Below are 17,249 nucleotides of genomic sequence, written 5' to 3'. Positions count from 1 at the left end.
TTTGTTCTTTTGTGCTTCTTTGCAGACACTGAGTGACTCCTAAGCTACTGGCTTCTCCAAATAGAGACTAGGGACCAGACTTCAGACAGACAAGCTCGTGACAGTTAGAACTGTTCACTTATTGAAGGCTAGTGCCTGTTTGTGTATGTTGTTCAATGACTCTGTCTCAGTATGTGTTTTAGTTTCTTAATAAATCTTTATTTGTTTTTTTAACTCAACCTACTGTCTCCAGATAATCTCTTGGGCTAAACTTCTTTACCACCAGAACATATTCTGCTGTGTGAGGACTTTAATGTTTCTCCTCACACCCCTCAACACACACCTGATCATGGAGAAACTTATACTCTTAGCATTTCTGAGTGATCAGACTGCCAATGGCCCAATGCTGACAGAAACCTCTTCATCCTCCACATTTTCATTGTAGTTTTCAAAGCTTTGTATGCTAAGCAGGTGATATATCCTGCTTTTATCTGTCCATCTTCTACATTCATTTATCTTATATATTCAATTAAACAGTACCTGAACTGATGCTTAGTAACGTGCATCCTGAACATCAGTTCTAAAATACAGATAACTCAGGCATAACACAAACTGAGGCTGGTCTATTCCTTGTAGAAATGTATACTGAATATAACCTAGAGCTGTCACTGAAATTTTGCCTAAAGTAAAATGTGAAGGAAATATGCAGCTTCCTTCTCAGGAGAAACATTTGAGGAAAACAAAAGACTAGCAACATTCCTCAGGTTTCACATATCCCTAAACATAAAATCATTTCTGGATACTTATAGTCTCTTACATGGTGGAGATGGGTATATACTTCAATCTGGGCACCACCACAGGTATCCTCTAGGCCATGACAGCTACATCCATACCTGCCAATGGCTTCCCAAAAGAAAATACAGTCAGCTATGAATCGAAGGTGACATGCTCCATTAACAGTGCATGTACATTACAAGCTGCAAAATTCATGCCAGAGTATCTCAAATTGGAATCAAACCCAAAGGGGCTTGTCCTCTTATGGATGTAGGAACGAGGGATTTACAGGATTAATTCCTCCAGATCCATACAGAAGTTCAAAATGATACCCCAGCCACACTGTCATTTTGTAAACAGAAGAATACCAAGCACTTCTTTAAAAAAAACAGCAGCAGCATTGTAAGTTGCAGATTTTGGCAGTGAGGTTACATGAATCAGAAAAAAAAATTATTACAGTTGCTGTTTTATATAAAGTCTATATAAACATATATAGACTTATATAGTTATCACTGGGAAATATTTATGTACCTATTTGCACTTTGTACCCACCATAATCCTGTCCCCAAGATTTTATTAAGGCTATCCACATGAGCAGCCTTACCCAGACTGGGGCAGCCCAGCTAGGCTGCTCATGTAGAACACCAGGATCACTCCTGATCCTGGTGCTCCTGTCCAGTCTGATTCTACATTTTACCCCGGCTGCTAGCCAGGGTTAAGGGCGCAAGAGCACCCTTAACACCGCTGCCAGGGTTGTGTATCTGCCAGGCCAGACATTCACTGAGCATACACCGAGCCGGGTGGCAACAGCACTGGGCTGGGGGAGGAGCGTTCAATGCACCACGCTCCCGGCGCAGTGAATGGAGGGATGCCAGAGGACCGCCTCCTCCTCAAGCTCCCTGCTCTGCCACTCACTGCAGCGCGGCTCGTGTGTCACGGCGAGCGGCAGGGCAAATTGGGGAGGGAGACTGTACAGGGAGGGAGGCAAGAGCATGCCTCCCTGCCAGCCCTCCCCGTCCGCCAGCTTCTTTGATCATGACCACATTATGTTACACAGAGATTCTAATTTGTTCTGGACTCATGAACCTGCTGATCAATAGTTTAGATCTACATTTTACAAATAACTCCCCTATCCATACTCTGTCAGAAAGGATCCATATTTTGTGGCATGGAACTTAAACAAACAAACAAACAAACAAACAAATAACAACCTTGAAGATTTTTTATAAAGCTGCATGCTGTTGCTATCTACCCATCTACCCACCCACCCACATTCACAGACACAGAGGTTTTTAGATTTAGATAGTGCATTTCAGCATCTCAGCAAGAAACAGCAACAGTATCCCACAATAAAAGCTGCTGTTGCTAATATATGGCATGTTCTGTTTATGTGAATATAAATACTGATTTCCTCTGCCTGTTTTTCATGGTAGTTTTTTACTAAGCTATTATAGCCAAAAGAACAAGTTCCATAAACATCACAGGGACTGGAGAAGATTCATAACGGCTTTTTAGAGGTAGCAATTGTATACCCACCATCCCCTTTTAATTTCCATGCATTACAGCTAACCAGACAAAAGCAATTTATAGTTACTGTTAACATATACGGCTGCCTGCCTGCAAATGATTAGTGAGAAGCAAGGGAGAGAATGAAACTCAAAGAAGTCTGTAGTTAAACTTGATGTTCCCTATATAATGCATTAATTTGAAATAACAGATACATAGCTCTCTTTAAATATTTTATCAGCCCTAAGCACATAAAGAACATGTAATTATTAAGAAATACAAATGTATATAATAATATTGCTTCTCCTAAGTGGCCAGAGATTTATAAATAAGCACACAGAATATTTTCCCTACGTTTATCTTCTGTCTTTTTTTCAGTGCTATTTAAAAATAGCAACATTGTGTGCAACATAAATAAAGGCAGATTATCTGAAACCAGGATTCGCTGCATATACATTGAGCATATGTATTACTTCAATGTAAAACTGGATAATGGTCATGCAATCAGTTCATACGGCAAAGATTATAATATATCAGCCTACCACAGCTAATCTTCTGTAATGTACACACACTGAAATAGACTAGAGAATAATGGCCTTACATCTAGGCTTAGCGCTTTCTCTGTTGTCAGTGGTAACAGACTGCAAACCTACAGACCACCACTAGCTATATATCTGAATTTCTGAGGTTTCAGTGGAGTAATGCTCTCTCCCCTGCAAGAGCAGTTAGTGGAGTAGGTCAGCATGAGGAAAAAGAACATGACAAGTCTTGGCATTCTTCAAATACACTCGAGACATTGTTTTGATCTTTGTCGTGCTGCTTGTGCCAGTCAAGGAGAAGACTGGAAATTGAGCTGCACCATTTGTATTCTGGTATCATTCAAGCTGGAGAAAGACAATATTCTACCCCATGCCCCCCACCCCACCACATGTGGAGAAATGAAAGCAGTAATGTAGAGGCAGCATTGCCAATAGTGTGTATGACAGAGTGGAGCTGCATCTGTATATATTTTGATTGCTCTCAGCAATGGTACTAGAGAAAGACATGCTGTTCTGGTAGCTCTTAACACTCATATCAGTTTCAGAGGATGAATACAACTGAAGGAAGCCTTGGCAGGTGCGTGGCTGGGGGAGTCAGTCATGTGACTTGCCTCGGGGGGGGGCAAGGCAGTGGTCCCCCAGAAAACTGTCTCCCCTTGCCCTATTATAGTTATGCCCTGGGAAGTTCCCTGATACAACTCAAAAAGTCTCAAGCTATTGTCCTTTATATCACTTGTGAAAGCCCTCCCCCATTTCATGTGACTGCCAATAGCCCTGACCTTGCTAACATTCCCACATAGTGCATCAAAACCATGCAAAACCGGTTTGTCCACAGACAACCGTGGGACAAAAAACAAAACAAAAATTGTGCGACACCATGAAAAAGGATGGTTCTATCACATCACCTTCAACTCTCAGAAAAAACTGTCTCTAGCCTCTGAGGCAAAGAGGAAAGCAGTGATCCTCGGCAGATAAAAGTGAAATGGCTGAGAGAAAGAGAAACAATGGGTGAGCATTAATTCCAGATTGTGCATCATCATTCTCTTACCTCATTTACATAGACCCAGTGACTATCCTTTGAAGCCAGGTTGGTTTCCACAGCCTAGGGAAAGGAAAGAAAAGAAATATGCAAATAAACAAATAAAAACAAACAAAAGTTGCTGGAAAACATTCCCTGGCTAATATATACCTCATTCTACAAAGAGATTACCATATTTGTTTTTCAGGCAGTTTTCTCTCTCATGCTGTGATGAAACAATTGGCAAGTCACCTAAAGGGTCATATGCTTCATTGTGACTTATATGTTTGCCCACAGAAGCAGAACTCAACTTGGTGTATAAATCATGTAATTCATTAATCCAAAAACCTTCAGTTTAAGATGAGAGTTAAGACACTCTACATTTTCACTCATGCTCTAAAAAGAACGGAAATTGCAAGTTAAGGTGCCCATCTTAACTTAGGAACATAGGAAACCGCCATATACTGAGTCAGACCATTGGTCTATCTAGTTCAGTATTGTCTTCACAGACTGGCTGCGGCTTCTCCAAGGTTGCAGGCAGGAATCTCTCTCAGCCCTATCTTGGAGAAGCCAGGGAGGGAACTTGAAACCTAGATGCTCTTCCCAGAGCGTCTTCATCCCCTGAGGGGAATATTTTGCAGTGCTCACACATCAAAGTCTCCCATTCATATGCAACCAGGGCAGACCCTGCTTAGCTATGAGGACAAGTCATGCTTGCTACCACAAGACCAGCTCTCCTCTTCTGTGTCATATAAGCTGTAAAGACCTTGTACAGTCTGGTATTTGATGATGGCTTTAGAAATGAAGCTTCGTGCACCCACACTTTGCCTTGATCAGAAATGCATCAGGCAGAAATTCATCAGGGGCATCTTTAAGAAGTGATTCGGGAAATTACACATTCATTCATTCATTCATTTATTGTTGCATTTATATGCTGCCTTTCATTAAAAACAATCACAAGGTGGTTTACAAAAGTTAAAAAACATACAATAAAATGACAATTAAAATATTAAGCTAAAAACATAAAAACAAACAAATTTAAAATCTATAAAATACAAGCATAAAATCGATGCAACAGGTAAAAAACACATAGAAGCAGCAATAAAAACAATTATGTAAAAGCCTGGATTTTAAAAAAACCCTGTTAAATATCTGCCTGGATGCATCCTTCCCCAGCCCAATGTCCAGCTGAAAGACTAAGGTAAACTGTGGGTGCATGGAGCCTCATCATCAGGGAGATAGGTGGTGGAGAGACACTGCTCTCTCTCTCATATATCCATCCTGGATTGAAATGTCCCTTTCTGCTGCTCTTCAAATGTGAATTTTGCCAACTTTGGAATATAACATTTTTGAAAAACCTGAAAGCAGGGGGCAGGGGGCAGGGAGAGATTCTTTAAATATGAGGACTGGGTCGGGGGGGGGATGAAATATGTAACATTTTACTTAATTGTCAAAATGGAACCTCCTGCTATGACTTCTCCTGGTGTAGCAAGCATAGTTGTGGAAGATTTACTATAGACAATGATGAGGGATGGACAATGGGGCACAGGGTGGGCATAACATAACAAATCTATACCCTGCTCTGATTTGCTGCCAGTTAGCCAATGGTACCACAGGCAAGCAGGGCACAATTAGTTCATAATTCCCTGCAGCTCATGTTCTTCTGCAATTTGGCTTTATGCTTTTAAAAGACAAACAAAAGCTCTTCCAGTTTTCACATGAAGGTGTTAACTAAGAAGGTTTCTAAAAAGGTAGAAACCAGAGTGGTGGTGGAGGAAAAAGCTCAGCAGTCATTCTGTGCTTTAAAATTTTATGGATTTTTAAAATGGAAATATTTTATGTTCAAAATTAAGTGTGCGCACACACACGCACACACACGTCCAGGGCTGTAGTCTTCATTCTGGGTTGCAACATTTCCCTCAAAGAAGAAAGTTGCTTCAAAGATGGATAATATATTAGAAAATAGAGACTGTTCACCTTTCATTTATTTCACTTTAAAAATACTAAAACACATCATTTTTGAAAATTTAGCAGAGAAATAAACATGTTAAAACAGACAACTTGTTTCCCCTTGGTTGCATTCTCAAGCACATTCATAGTATCCAGATTATTTTCTTTTTTAAAAGACTCCATTAACTGCTGTCTTTTCATGATCCTTCCTCTCACAAGTCATTGAACTCCAGGTGGAATAGAAATACTACATACACTACCGTTAGATATGTCAGGGTTCTGTTATTATTTCTGTTGCCACCAAATGTCATTCCAAGGAAAATTTGGAAGCACTTGCACAGTCAAAATACCCCAAGGAATTTTGAGGGAAGCAATGGGTTCATCCACACCCCGACTCCCACTCATGCAATCTACCACTCAAGCAAGAAGGAGGACCCATTTTCCACCAACTCCCCCTTCCATTTTCAGCTCCCCTGAGGAGCAAATTCTTGAGGGATGCAGAGGGCTGAAGAGGGGAGGGGGCACTGGCAAAAAATACACTCCTTCTCTTGTGTTAGCAGTAGACAGTGCGAGCAGAAGGTGAGACCTGGATACAAGCCAAAGAGAGCTTTGATTAGTGGAACTATAGGAATTTCTCAGGGAGTTCTGCACATTACTACTTTTGATTGATTGATTAAGTGCCATCAAGTTGGTGTCGACTCTTGATGGCACATCACTGCTTTGGACCTACTGGGGGGTGGGGAATGTAGGTTGTTAATACAAATACGACAAATATTTATATACTGCTTTTCAACCCAAGTTCCCGAAGTGGTTCACATAGATATAAATAAAATGGCTGTGCTCTGAGCAGCATTTGCCTCTCACCAGCACTAGATACAGCGTTGGTCTAGAAACTTTATATGCAATCCACAAAGCTGCTGATATGAGCTGCAGTAACTACAGAATTTTGAATAAACTGCGGTTTAGAAGAAAATGTGGTGGTTCATAGCACTCAGGAGAAAAGTTGAAGAATTTCAAGGGAAGCAAATCTGTGTTGCAATGTTAACATACTCCCCCCCCCCCATGCACTGGATATATCCCTGCCCTATATAGAGAAGAAGGCTATAAAATGGAAAAAACCTACCTTTCCCTTTTCCCTTTTTTCAGACCCTCCCAAACTCCTAGCCATTTCCCAAAGTGACCCCCTAGTGCAGGATTGCTCAACTTCAGCCCTCCAACTGTTGCTGGACTACAAATGCCATCATTCATGACAATTAGCCACTGTGGGAATGATGGGAGTTGAAGTCAACAACAACAGCTGGAGCTCTGAAGTTGAGCAGCCCTGCTTTAATGGTCTATGCAGCACAGCAGGGAATGGAAATGAGAAAGAAAAAAGTGTGCCATTTTCCTGCCACCTCCTGAAACTCCCTTCACCCTAAGAAATCTGAATATTATGACAAAGCTTTTGTGGTAGGAACTACTGGACTAGGTAGCTATGTGAGCTAGGGATGATACCCCTCTTTCCAGGCATGCAGAGGTGCACCTAGGTAAATTTGAGGCCCAGACCGAAAGGCTTTTGGAGTTGTCCCCCCGCCAACAGTATTTTAAACACATTTTAATGTGATCACACCACCTGGGACAGACTAAAGAGGATTTGGGGGCCCCCAGGGTGTATGGAGGTCCTGGACTTCGGCCCCAAAGTCCAGGGGTAAGAGCACCTCTGCAGGCATGCAGATGGATGTGCGGAGGGGGATGCATGTGTGCTGGCTAGCCATTGCACCCCCAGCCCCAATGAAAACAGGACACTCTTAGTTGGAGTAAAATAGGGCCACTTTATTAATGTACAACAGAATAAGACCTGCAACGAAGTACCTAGCTAACCAGAATGTGGGTACTCCTCCTGTGTGGCACCACCTCTTGGGAGGGCCAAGCTGCGGAGCAACTGCTCAGAATGGAGGCGGCCAGGACGCAATCGGCCCGCCTCCTTCCCTCATTGGCTGACCCCTGTCACGTGGAGGGGGAGGCAAGATGGCCCATGCCTGCCTCATGACATGTGACAGGGGCACAACCCCCCCCTCACACACACACACACACACACCTTATCGCACTGGCACAGCAATGGCGACCGGCATGCCCGCTAGTGCTGACAGATTCCTTGGCAACACAGCCCTCTCTCTTCACATCCATTGCTTGTATGGAGCACCAGGTGGGGAGACTTTCTCTTTGTGTTCTGGAACTCTGGCCACTCAGGGCTCCAGGATATGAGCAGAAACTCCCCTCACATTCAGCACTTGCATCCGCAGATAAGTGCTGAATGCAGGAAGAGCGGCTGCCGAATACAGGGAGTGCCGGCATCAAGGGGTATGACTAGCCAGCATGTTCCTGTCCCCTCTTCGCCACACATTCATTTGAACATCTGAAGGGGACTTATGTAAGTGAAGAGAATGGGAAGCAGCTGTGCTGCGCTGCATTTGTGTCTGCCTCCTAATCTTGCAGCAGCAATTTCAGTGGCATTGAAAGGCAGTTGAATAGCATTGAATGCACAACACTAGATTCGATCGCCCAGCTACCGGTATTTGTCTCTGTATAATGCACCTTTGCATGAGAGCATGGAGCAGTACTGGCTGATTTTGCCCCTTTTGCCAAGTTCCACAATGCCCCTGTACAACCCCTTCATTATAACACAAGATTAAATCAAAGTTCTTTGGACTCCAGCTTTTAACGCATTTTGCATTCCACACATATGCACTTATTCTATTTTATCTCTGTCTTTATTTAATGGTAAATAAAAGCAAACTCTGGTTCATGGAGGTCTTCCAAGAGCTTCAATAAGATTTCATGTTACAACGCTTAAATGCCAGATATTATTTATATACATGCTAACTATTGAACAACTACATGCTACAGAACCACTAACACAAGATAATTGCACAGCTGTCAGGAAGGAACATTCCTTTAAAGCCACAAGTGTAGCAATAACTAAAAAGCCCAATATCCCATAGGACCTGGGCTTGAAATTTAAGCAATATGCTTTGTGTTGTGTTGAAAGGCATACTGGTGATTCAGGATATCAAAAAGCCAATTGTTCTTATTTGCATGCATACCACTCTGGTAAAGCAAAATAGAATGCACGTAATTTGATCAAGAGCTTTATCCAACACTGGGTAGAGAGAAAGTTCCTCGTTTTGAAAGGTTGGTGGGAAGTTTCACTTGTACCAGTGTTTTCCAAACATTTTTACTTTTGGCATAGGCTTGTCTGACAAAGAATCCTATCATGGAACCCCTGCAGACTGTAGCGTAGGTATGGCCAACTATTGTTGGACTACAAATCCCATAACTCCCAGCCACAGTTTACTGTAGCTGAGGATGATGGGAGTTATAGTACAACAGCTGGAGTGTCTCAGGTTGGTCAGTCTTGTTGTAGAGGATTTCAGGTCATATTCTTGGATGCACCCTCAGTTCAAACAGGGTTCTCAGCAGTCCTGTTGGACCTCACTATTCATCTGAGTGAACTGAGAACGAGAACACATTCAACACTGGAGAACACATTCAACATTGTACCTGGAGAAGTTGGACCTGACCTCAGTTTGGACTACTGCAATGCGCTCTATGTAGGGCTGCCCTTGAAGACTGTTTGGAAGCTTCAGCTGGTTCTGAATGCTGCTGCAAGGATGCTCATGGGTGCAAGTCATTTCATGAATATCATTACCCATCCTGCGGCAGCTTCATTGGTTACCAGTCTGCTTCCGGGCTAGATTGAGAGCCAGCGTGGTGTAGGAGAGCCAGCGTGGTGTAGTGGTTAGAGTGCTGGACTAGGACCGGGGAGACCCGAGTTCAAATCCCCATTCAGCCATAAAACTAGCTGGGTGATTCTGGGCCAGTCACTCCTCTCTCAGCCTAACCTACTTCACAGGGTTGTTGTGAAAGAGAAACTTAAGTATGTAGTACACCGCTCTGGGCTCCTTGGAGGAAGAGCGGGATATAAATGTAATAATAATAATAATAATAATAATAATAATAATAATAATAATTCAAGATGCTGGTCTTGACCTTTAAAGCTCTACATGGCTTGGTGCCAGGGTACCTTTCGGACTGCGTTCACCCATAATAATTCATCAAGGGCCCTTCTATCATCTCAGGCCCTGATCATGGCCCCGCCACTAACAAAGATCTGGTTGGCAAGAACTAGAGACAGGACCTTTTCGGATGTGGCCCCTTGGCTTTGAAACGCCCTCCCTGAAGAGCTTCGTCATGCTCCCTCCCTCAGTGTTTTTAAAAAACAACTTAAAACACATCTTTTTAAGGAGGCTTTTTAATGCTCCATTTCTAGTTATATCCAGTAGATTCTTTAGCTTTTTAATTTGAACCTAATAATGAGTGTGGTTTTGACCTAACTTTTAACTTGTTTGTTAATTTTATTACTTTTATTGTATCTATTTTATTGTTGTGAGCTGCCCCGAGCAGTAGTGCACCAGAGGGGCGGGGAATAAATATCATAAATAAATAAATAAATAAATAAATAAATAAATAAATAAATAAATAAATAGCATTCTCAAGAAACTATGCACTACAGAAGAAGATCAATAATCGGGGATAAGCTTGTCTGCTTTTACTGATCACTTTACTGAATGGCTAGAAAGCATCCAAGGAATTCTGGGATGCAGTATAGACAATGATATTGCTAAACAAGACCACAGTCTTCTAACACAGAGGTGATTCCCTTGGATGAGCTTTAGGAACTTGGTTCTTTGTTCAGAATATCTGCAAAACATTTAATAGGTATTTTGAAGCTCGATATAGGCGAAGGTTGTGAATGAAAGCTTTCCAGAAATAACTGCTTTGAAAAGAAACCTATTTTCACGCCGGCTGCCCTGCTGTCAATTCTAATGATAAATGACCGCTCTGCATTGACTGTAAAATAGTTGTCAGTATCCACTATAGGAGGCTCATGAATTGCCTCATCTTGTCTTTATGAAAAAGAATCATTTTTGGACCCATTGGTTATGACTACAGAAAGGGAGTTTTAATTTGCACAGTTTAAGCTAACTGTATTACTATAAAGAGTACACATATTTCAAAATGTATCACTGGCTGGCATGATGAGGAAAATTACTCAGACTAGTCTCACTGAAATTATAATAACAAGTTAGGCATTGTCCAACTTTTCCTTTTAATCTCAATGGGACTACTTTCAGTAAGTAGTCATGTATCTATTACAACCTGCACAAGAGATTAAACACTGAGAAAGTTCTGTTCTAAGAGACTACATCAAAGCAATGGTAGAATATCCAATGAGCATAACATGTTCACCCCATGTTCATCTTCCTTTTATTTTTGGAAGTCAGGCTAGAAAGGAATGTGTGGGTTTTATCCACAAACAGTGGCAACAACCATATCCTCTTTGTTGACAAAGAGAGCCAGAAATGTTGTGTTTGGGCAGTAGGTGGCCTGAGGCAAGCCACCATCTCTCAGTCTGACTTCTCTCACAGCAGGGAATGGCAGCCTCACATTGCCTACCACTCACCCTGGTCCTCTGGCTCCATACAGCTGCAGGAGGAGAGGATGGCATTGCACCTTCCCATGCCCCACTGAAACCAACGTAAACACACTTAACTCTGTGTGGATTATGGACTTAATATCATCATCGTTGCAACACACCATATTGTATTTCACCATTCCTTTGCAGATGGAATTTAGTACTCTTTCAATATTGGCAAATGGGTCTCTTGCGAACATCAAGGCGGCAAATACTGCAGATTGTTATGAAATTGCAGATTTTAGCATTCACACACATATTTCCATAGTACTCCTGCAACTAAATCAATATTTCTCAATCTTTAGTCAGCTAGTGAAGAGCTTTGCAGTAACAAGTACTAAAACAAATCTACTAATGAAACATAACTATGGCCTCACTGACGAACAGTGTCCTTTCTGAGGCCTTCTCCCAGCTGTCTCATGGGTACTATGGGAAAGACACACATAATCAGGACATACCTACATGATAAGGTAACTTGAACATGTCCCCACTTGCCTGGAGTTGTTTTCAAGTAAGTGTCTCCCACATTGCTTGAAAGAGATCTAAAGGGGCGTATATACTTTATCCACACACTCCTTATTTTTAATCCAGTTAGGTGTAGATAGGCAGGTTACTAACCTGTAACTCTAGTTCTTCGAGTGGTCTTCTGTGCATTCACACGAGGGATTTGCGCCTGCACAGAGCCACCAACCGGGGAAAAACTTCAAAGCTTTACCATCTAAGGAAAAAAGAGTGGGAGACAGCAGCCCTCCTTGACAGGCAGCGTACCTCACACCATCAGTCCAGAGACCACCGCAGCTGTGCAATGAATCATAGTGACCTGCTAGCTACAGCGGGGAGGATGGGTGGATGCACAGAAGACCACTCAAAGAACTAGAGTTACAGGTGAGTAACCTGCCTTTCTTCTTTGTGGTCTCTGTGCATCACACAAGGGATAATAGCTAGGTAACAATGGAAGGCAGGTGCAGCTACAAGAGAGACGGCAAACCACACCAGAAGGATGCTCAAGAAGAAACAAACTTTATTTACTAAGAACCACAGAATGCAATACAGAAGAGCCAAAAGAGGCATGTGAACGAGAGTGAACGTCCAGAACATAGTGCCAGACAAAGGTCATAGGCCGAGACCAGGTTGCAGCTCTACAAATCTCAGTCATAGGAATACTGCTCTGGAAAGCCACCAAAGTGGCCATTGCACGCATGGAGTGCGCCTTGATCAGAGCCGGTAAGGGCGTAGAGGCTAGACGGTATGTCATGGAGATTGCTTCCTTGACCCAAGCGGCAATGAGCTGAGATGAGACAGGAAGGCCTTTGGAGGGTCCGGAATACGACACAAACAGGGACATACGAGACTAACAGGGACATAGATCTGCGATAAGATCGTGTGTAGTCCAGATAGAAGGCAAGGGCCCGCTGTACGTCCAAGGAGTGGTAGGCACGCTCTTCGGTAGAAACTGGGGCAGGAAAAAAGGTAGGTAAAGACAGTTCCTGCGATACATGGAATTCAGATACAACTTTAGGCAAAAAGGAGGCATCGGGCCTCAATACAACTCTATCCTTGTGAAAACACAGGTATGGTTCATCCGATCTCAACGCTCGCAGCTCACTCACCCATCGAGCCGAGGTGATGGCAACCAAGAACACTACTTTAAGAGATAACAATTTTAATTCACAAGTAGCCAGAGGCTCAAAAGGGCGCCTCATCAGGTGTCACAAAACAAGCCATAGATCTCATGGAGGAGAACATTTGGGAGTGTGAGGAAACAAATGCAGGATCCCCTTAAGGAATTTTTAAACTAATTTGTGTGAAAATAAGCCAGGCATTACATGTTTATCCGCAACGGTGGCCAAATGAACTTTTAAAGAAGAAATTGCGAGACCCTTGTCTTTCAAATGTAACAGATAGTCAAAAATCAGCTGCAAAGATGCCTCTGAAGGCACAGCATCTCTTTCCTGTACAAACGCAGAAAAGCGAGTCCACTTTGCCTTATACGACTTCAAGGTGGAAGGTTTCTTAGCTGCTGACAGGACCTCTCGAACTGAGTCAGAGAAAACACTCAGAGGTCTATCCACCACCCGTGAGATGAAGAGAGTCCACATCTGGGTGAAGATGACAGCCCCTTTCCGCCGCCAGCACGTGTGGAACCAGGGGAAGATGGTGGTATATCGCCCTGGACAGCTGAAGGAGGGTGGTGAACCAGGGCTGCCAGGGCCACCACGGGGCTATCAGTATGCACTGGGTCCTGTCAACAGCAATCTTTTGAAGCACATTCGGGTCAACGGAAAGGGGGGAAACATGTACAGAAACTCCCTTCCCCAGTACTGGAGGAAGGCGACGCCCTCCAACTCCAGGTCCACCAACCCCCTGCTGCAGAACCTCGGACACTGTGCATTGTGGGAGGATGCAAACATGTCCACAGAGGGCGTTCCTCACATGCTGAAGATCTGGAGAAGGATTTTGCAATTCAACTGCCATTAGTGTGACACATCTGCCTGGTGGCTCAGAGCATCCGCCAGGGAGTTGCGCTTCCCCTGAATATGAAGTGCCACTGGCCAGATCCCCCAGTCCAGGCACCAAAACCAGAGGCGCATGGCCAGACTGCAGAGGGAACTGGATGCAGTGCCACCCTGCCTGTTCACATAGGACCTGGCTGTTGTGTTGTCCGTGAGCAGGAGGATGGCAGAGCCTGCTATGTGTAGACGGAAGACCTGGAAGGTCCGGTACAAGGCCAGGAGCTTGAGGTACTTGATGCGGCGAGACTGTTCTTTCCAAGTCCAGTGGCCCGCAACTACCAAGTCTTGGAAGTGTGCTCCCCAACCTGTAGTCAACGGATCAGTCGTGATAGAGAGGGTGGGAGAAAACTGGCGAAAGGGGATCCCTTGACGGAGGTTGGACAGGGCAGTCCACCATGAAACTGTCCGCTGAACCTTTCGCAGAGCTGTAAGCATCCTGTGCTGGGAGTGCACTTGCGGGTGGAGGTTCTAAAGAAACCAGGTCTGTAAGTCCCGCATACGAAGACGAGCCTGGGGCAAGACTGCGGTGGTCGAAGCCATCAGCCCCAGCAATCGCTGCACAAACCTCGCCCTGTGCCGCCACCAAGCACAGAAGGACTGAGCAGCAAGTTGTATGGATTGTATTCTTTCTCGAGGTAAGGTGGCAAGGGAAGGAGTTGAATACAGTATGACCCCAAGGAACTGAATTTTTTGAGTCGGTGTCAAGTTTGACTTTTAAAAGTTCACCTGGAGTCCTAGCAGCCGCAGGAGTCGGAGGGCGAACTGCACATCCTTTGTGAGGCCGTGTTCTGTGGATGAGACGAAAAGCCAATTGTCTATGTATGGGAAGACCATGATGCCTTGCAAGCGCAGGTGGGCTGCCCCCACCGCCATACACTTTGTAAAAACGTGTGAGTAGGAGGCTAGCCCAAAGGGAAGCACAGTGTACTGGTAAGACTGGGAGCCGATTCGGAATCTCAAATACTTGCAATGATGCCGCATGATGGAAATATGAAAATACGCATCTTGAAGGTCGAGAGAAGCAAACCAAGTGCCTGGGAACAGCAGATGAAAAACGGTTGGAATGGTCACCATACGGAACCCTTTTAAGGTGATATAGAGATTGAGGCTCCTCAAGTCCAGGATCGGTCTCAAGCCCCCATCCCGTTTGGGGACGGTAAAATACCTTGAGTAGAAACCCATGTGCTCCTTCCCGAGGATGGGGTGGATAGCGCCCTTCCGAAGGAGCGAGTCTATTTCCACCAGAAGTTGAGAGGACGGAGGCGTGGTACGGATTCCTGAAAAGGGGGGTATGGCATCGAATTCAATCTTGTAGCCGTTTCGTACGGTAGCTAATACCCAGGCATCGGAAGTTATCGCGCCCCAAGCTGGATAGTGGGAACAAAGCTCTTTGCACAACTTGGCGTCATTGGCGCTTGTGGTAGGAGGGTTTCGGTTTGCGATCCAACTGAGCCCTGGTGTTGGATCCTGGAGTCGAGGTTCCTCGCTGATGGAAGCGCTGTTGGTGACGAAAGGAATCCCCCCCAAAATAAGAGGGATGCCTTACAGGGTTATGGCGGGGCCAATATTTGCGCCTAGATTGTCCAGAAGCGGAGCCCTGGGGTTGAGCAAAACCGATGGACCATGCAGTAGAACGTAACTTTTGAACTCTTTTGAGGGTGTCATCAGTGGTTGTGCCAAAAACTGCCTCGCCATTGAAAGGTATGTCCTCAATATGGCTCCTAGCCTCTTGGGATAGCGTGGATGATCTGAGCCAGGCATGCCTCCTAAGGGCAACTGCAGATGCCATGGAATGAGCACCACAATCAGTGCAATGCCGAGATGAATGGAGCAATTGTCTTGCCACAGGAAGGCCCTCAATATGAAAAAAGAGGGCAGCGTCTCTCTGGTCCTGGGAGAGATGCTACAGGAAAGGGGCTATCTTGTCCACAAGGAAAAGTTGGTATCTCGCCCAATACGCCTGGTGGTTCGCTACGCGTACAAGGAGGCCCGCTGTGGAATATACTTTTTTCCCCAGGGAGTCCAGCTTTCTTCCCTCCTTATCTCCTGGGGCTTGTAGAACACGCTGGCGGTTGTGGGACTGGGCAGACTCCACTACGACTGAATTTGGTACCGGATGCCTTGCAAGAAAAACAGTGTCTTTCGTTTGAACTCTGTACATGCTGTCTAGTCTTTTAGAAGTTGCAGACTTCGATTCTGGCTGCTCCCAAGAAGCCTTTACAACCTAAAGTAGTGTGGGGACTATCGGCAGTGCAAGTGGGACACCGGAGTCCGCCTGAATGACTTGGAAAATTGGGTCCTCAAACTGAGCAGGTTGCTGTCGAATGTCGATGCCCAAAGAAGTTGCCATCTGGAGTAGATATTCCGCATAGCATTTGCAGTCATCAGTGGAAACAGCCTCGGTTGTGTCCTGTGCAGTGGGTTCACTGACAGGCAAAGGAGGCTCAACCTCAGAGTCTGTAGAAGTAGATGTGCCAGAGTCAGAGTCGTCAGGGACAGGGGGCTGGAGGGCAGGGCGCTGTGGTAGCGAAGGAGAGGCAGGCACTGGGACGGACAGTAGAGGAGGGTCTCCTGCTGGTACTGGGCATTCTGGGGCCGCAGGTTGGGGGGGGGGGAGAGGGTGTCGAGTCCGAAGAACAAGAGGAGGAGCGTGAATGGGAACGATGACGCCTCCTGCCCCACTGACAACGTCTTGAATGCCAGTATGGGTCATCATACGGGGCAGAATCAACATAAAGATAACGAGGGCACGGGCAATAGTCAGGTGCCCGGTAGCTGTCATATGGCAAAGGGCGTCCACAGGGGGAACCGCAGCTATCAGTATAATAGTCATAATCATCACCCCCATGCGAGGAATAGACTGGGGAGGCATAATATCTGCACCTCCTGAAGGCATGCCGTCCCATCGGAGAGTCAGAATCACCCCGAGAGGGGGATCGAGACCTACGTCGCCGGCGAGGGTATCTGGAAGGAAGGCTTGGGCTGCTGTGAGCAGGAGAGGTCTCACCAAGCGGCCTCCCCCTGGGCTGCCTTGATGGTGTGGGGGGAGCAAGGGGAAGCACGGGTGACAGATGCTTGGACTTTTTCTTCTTTTTCTTGGGCAGTATAGGTGCTGCTGAAGTTTCAGCTAGGACTGAGGGGCCAGGGAGAGGTGGCATGCTCTGCTTTGGCTGCTTTGGAAGGGTGGACTGCACAGCGGGAGTAGAAGCTGGTGGTCGCTTCTGCTTCTTTGAGCCCGATCGCAACCCTGTCGGTTTCAGTCCAGACTCCACCCCCTTGGAATCCAAGGCCAAGGACAGTCTGATGGTCAATTTTGGAAGAGGCAGCTGGGTAACACTCAGACCTGGGAGGGTGGGGACTGAGTCGGGAGGCAAGGGCATAGCTGGGTCCGAGGATGTGGGAGCAGAGGCAGCGGTCCCGGGAGAGGCATAGGGCTGGCCAGAGGGAGCGCAGAC

The 17,249-nt window shown here is 45.3% G+C and overlaps 1 protein-coding gene across 16 annotated transcripts in view; it reads right to left on the bottom strand.

The window, feature by feature from the left end:
• GRID1 (glutamate ionotropic receptor delta type subunit 1) overlaps positions 1 to 17,249 on the bottom strand; it is a 1,034,570-nt gene that overhangs the window by 249,677 nt on the left and 767,644 nt on the right. For all 16 annotated transcript variants that reach the window (XR_008318672.1, XM_053305288.1, XM_053305300.1 and 13 more), the window contains one exon: positions 3,847 to 3,900. Coding sequence is in view for 15 of the 16 variants with exons in the window: in XM_053305288.1 (XP_053161263.1) it covers positions 3,847 to 3,900 (54 nt within the window). In the remaining variant the exon portion in view is untranslated. The remainder of the gene's footprint in view (positions 1 to 3,846; positions 3,901 to 17,249) is intronic.

This window comes from Hemicordylus capensis, chromosome 3 (assembly GCF_027244095.1).
Source record: "Hemicordylus capensis ecotype Gifberg chromosome 3, rHemCap1.1.pri, whole genome shotgun sequence".
Classification (NCBI taxonomy): Eukaryota; Metazoa; Chordata; class Lepidosauria; order Squamata; family Cordylidae; genus Hemicordylus; species Hemicordylus capensis.
This window is presented reverse-complemented; position numbering and strand designations above follow the sequence as displayed.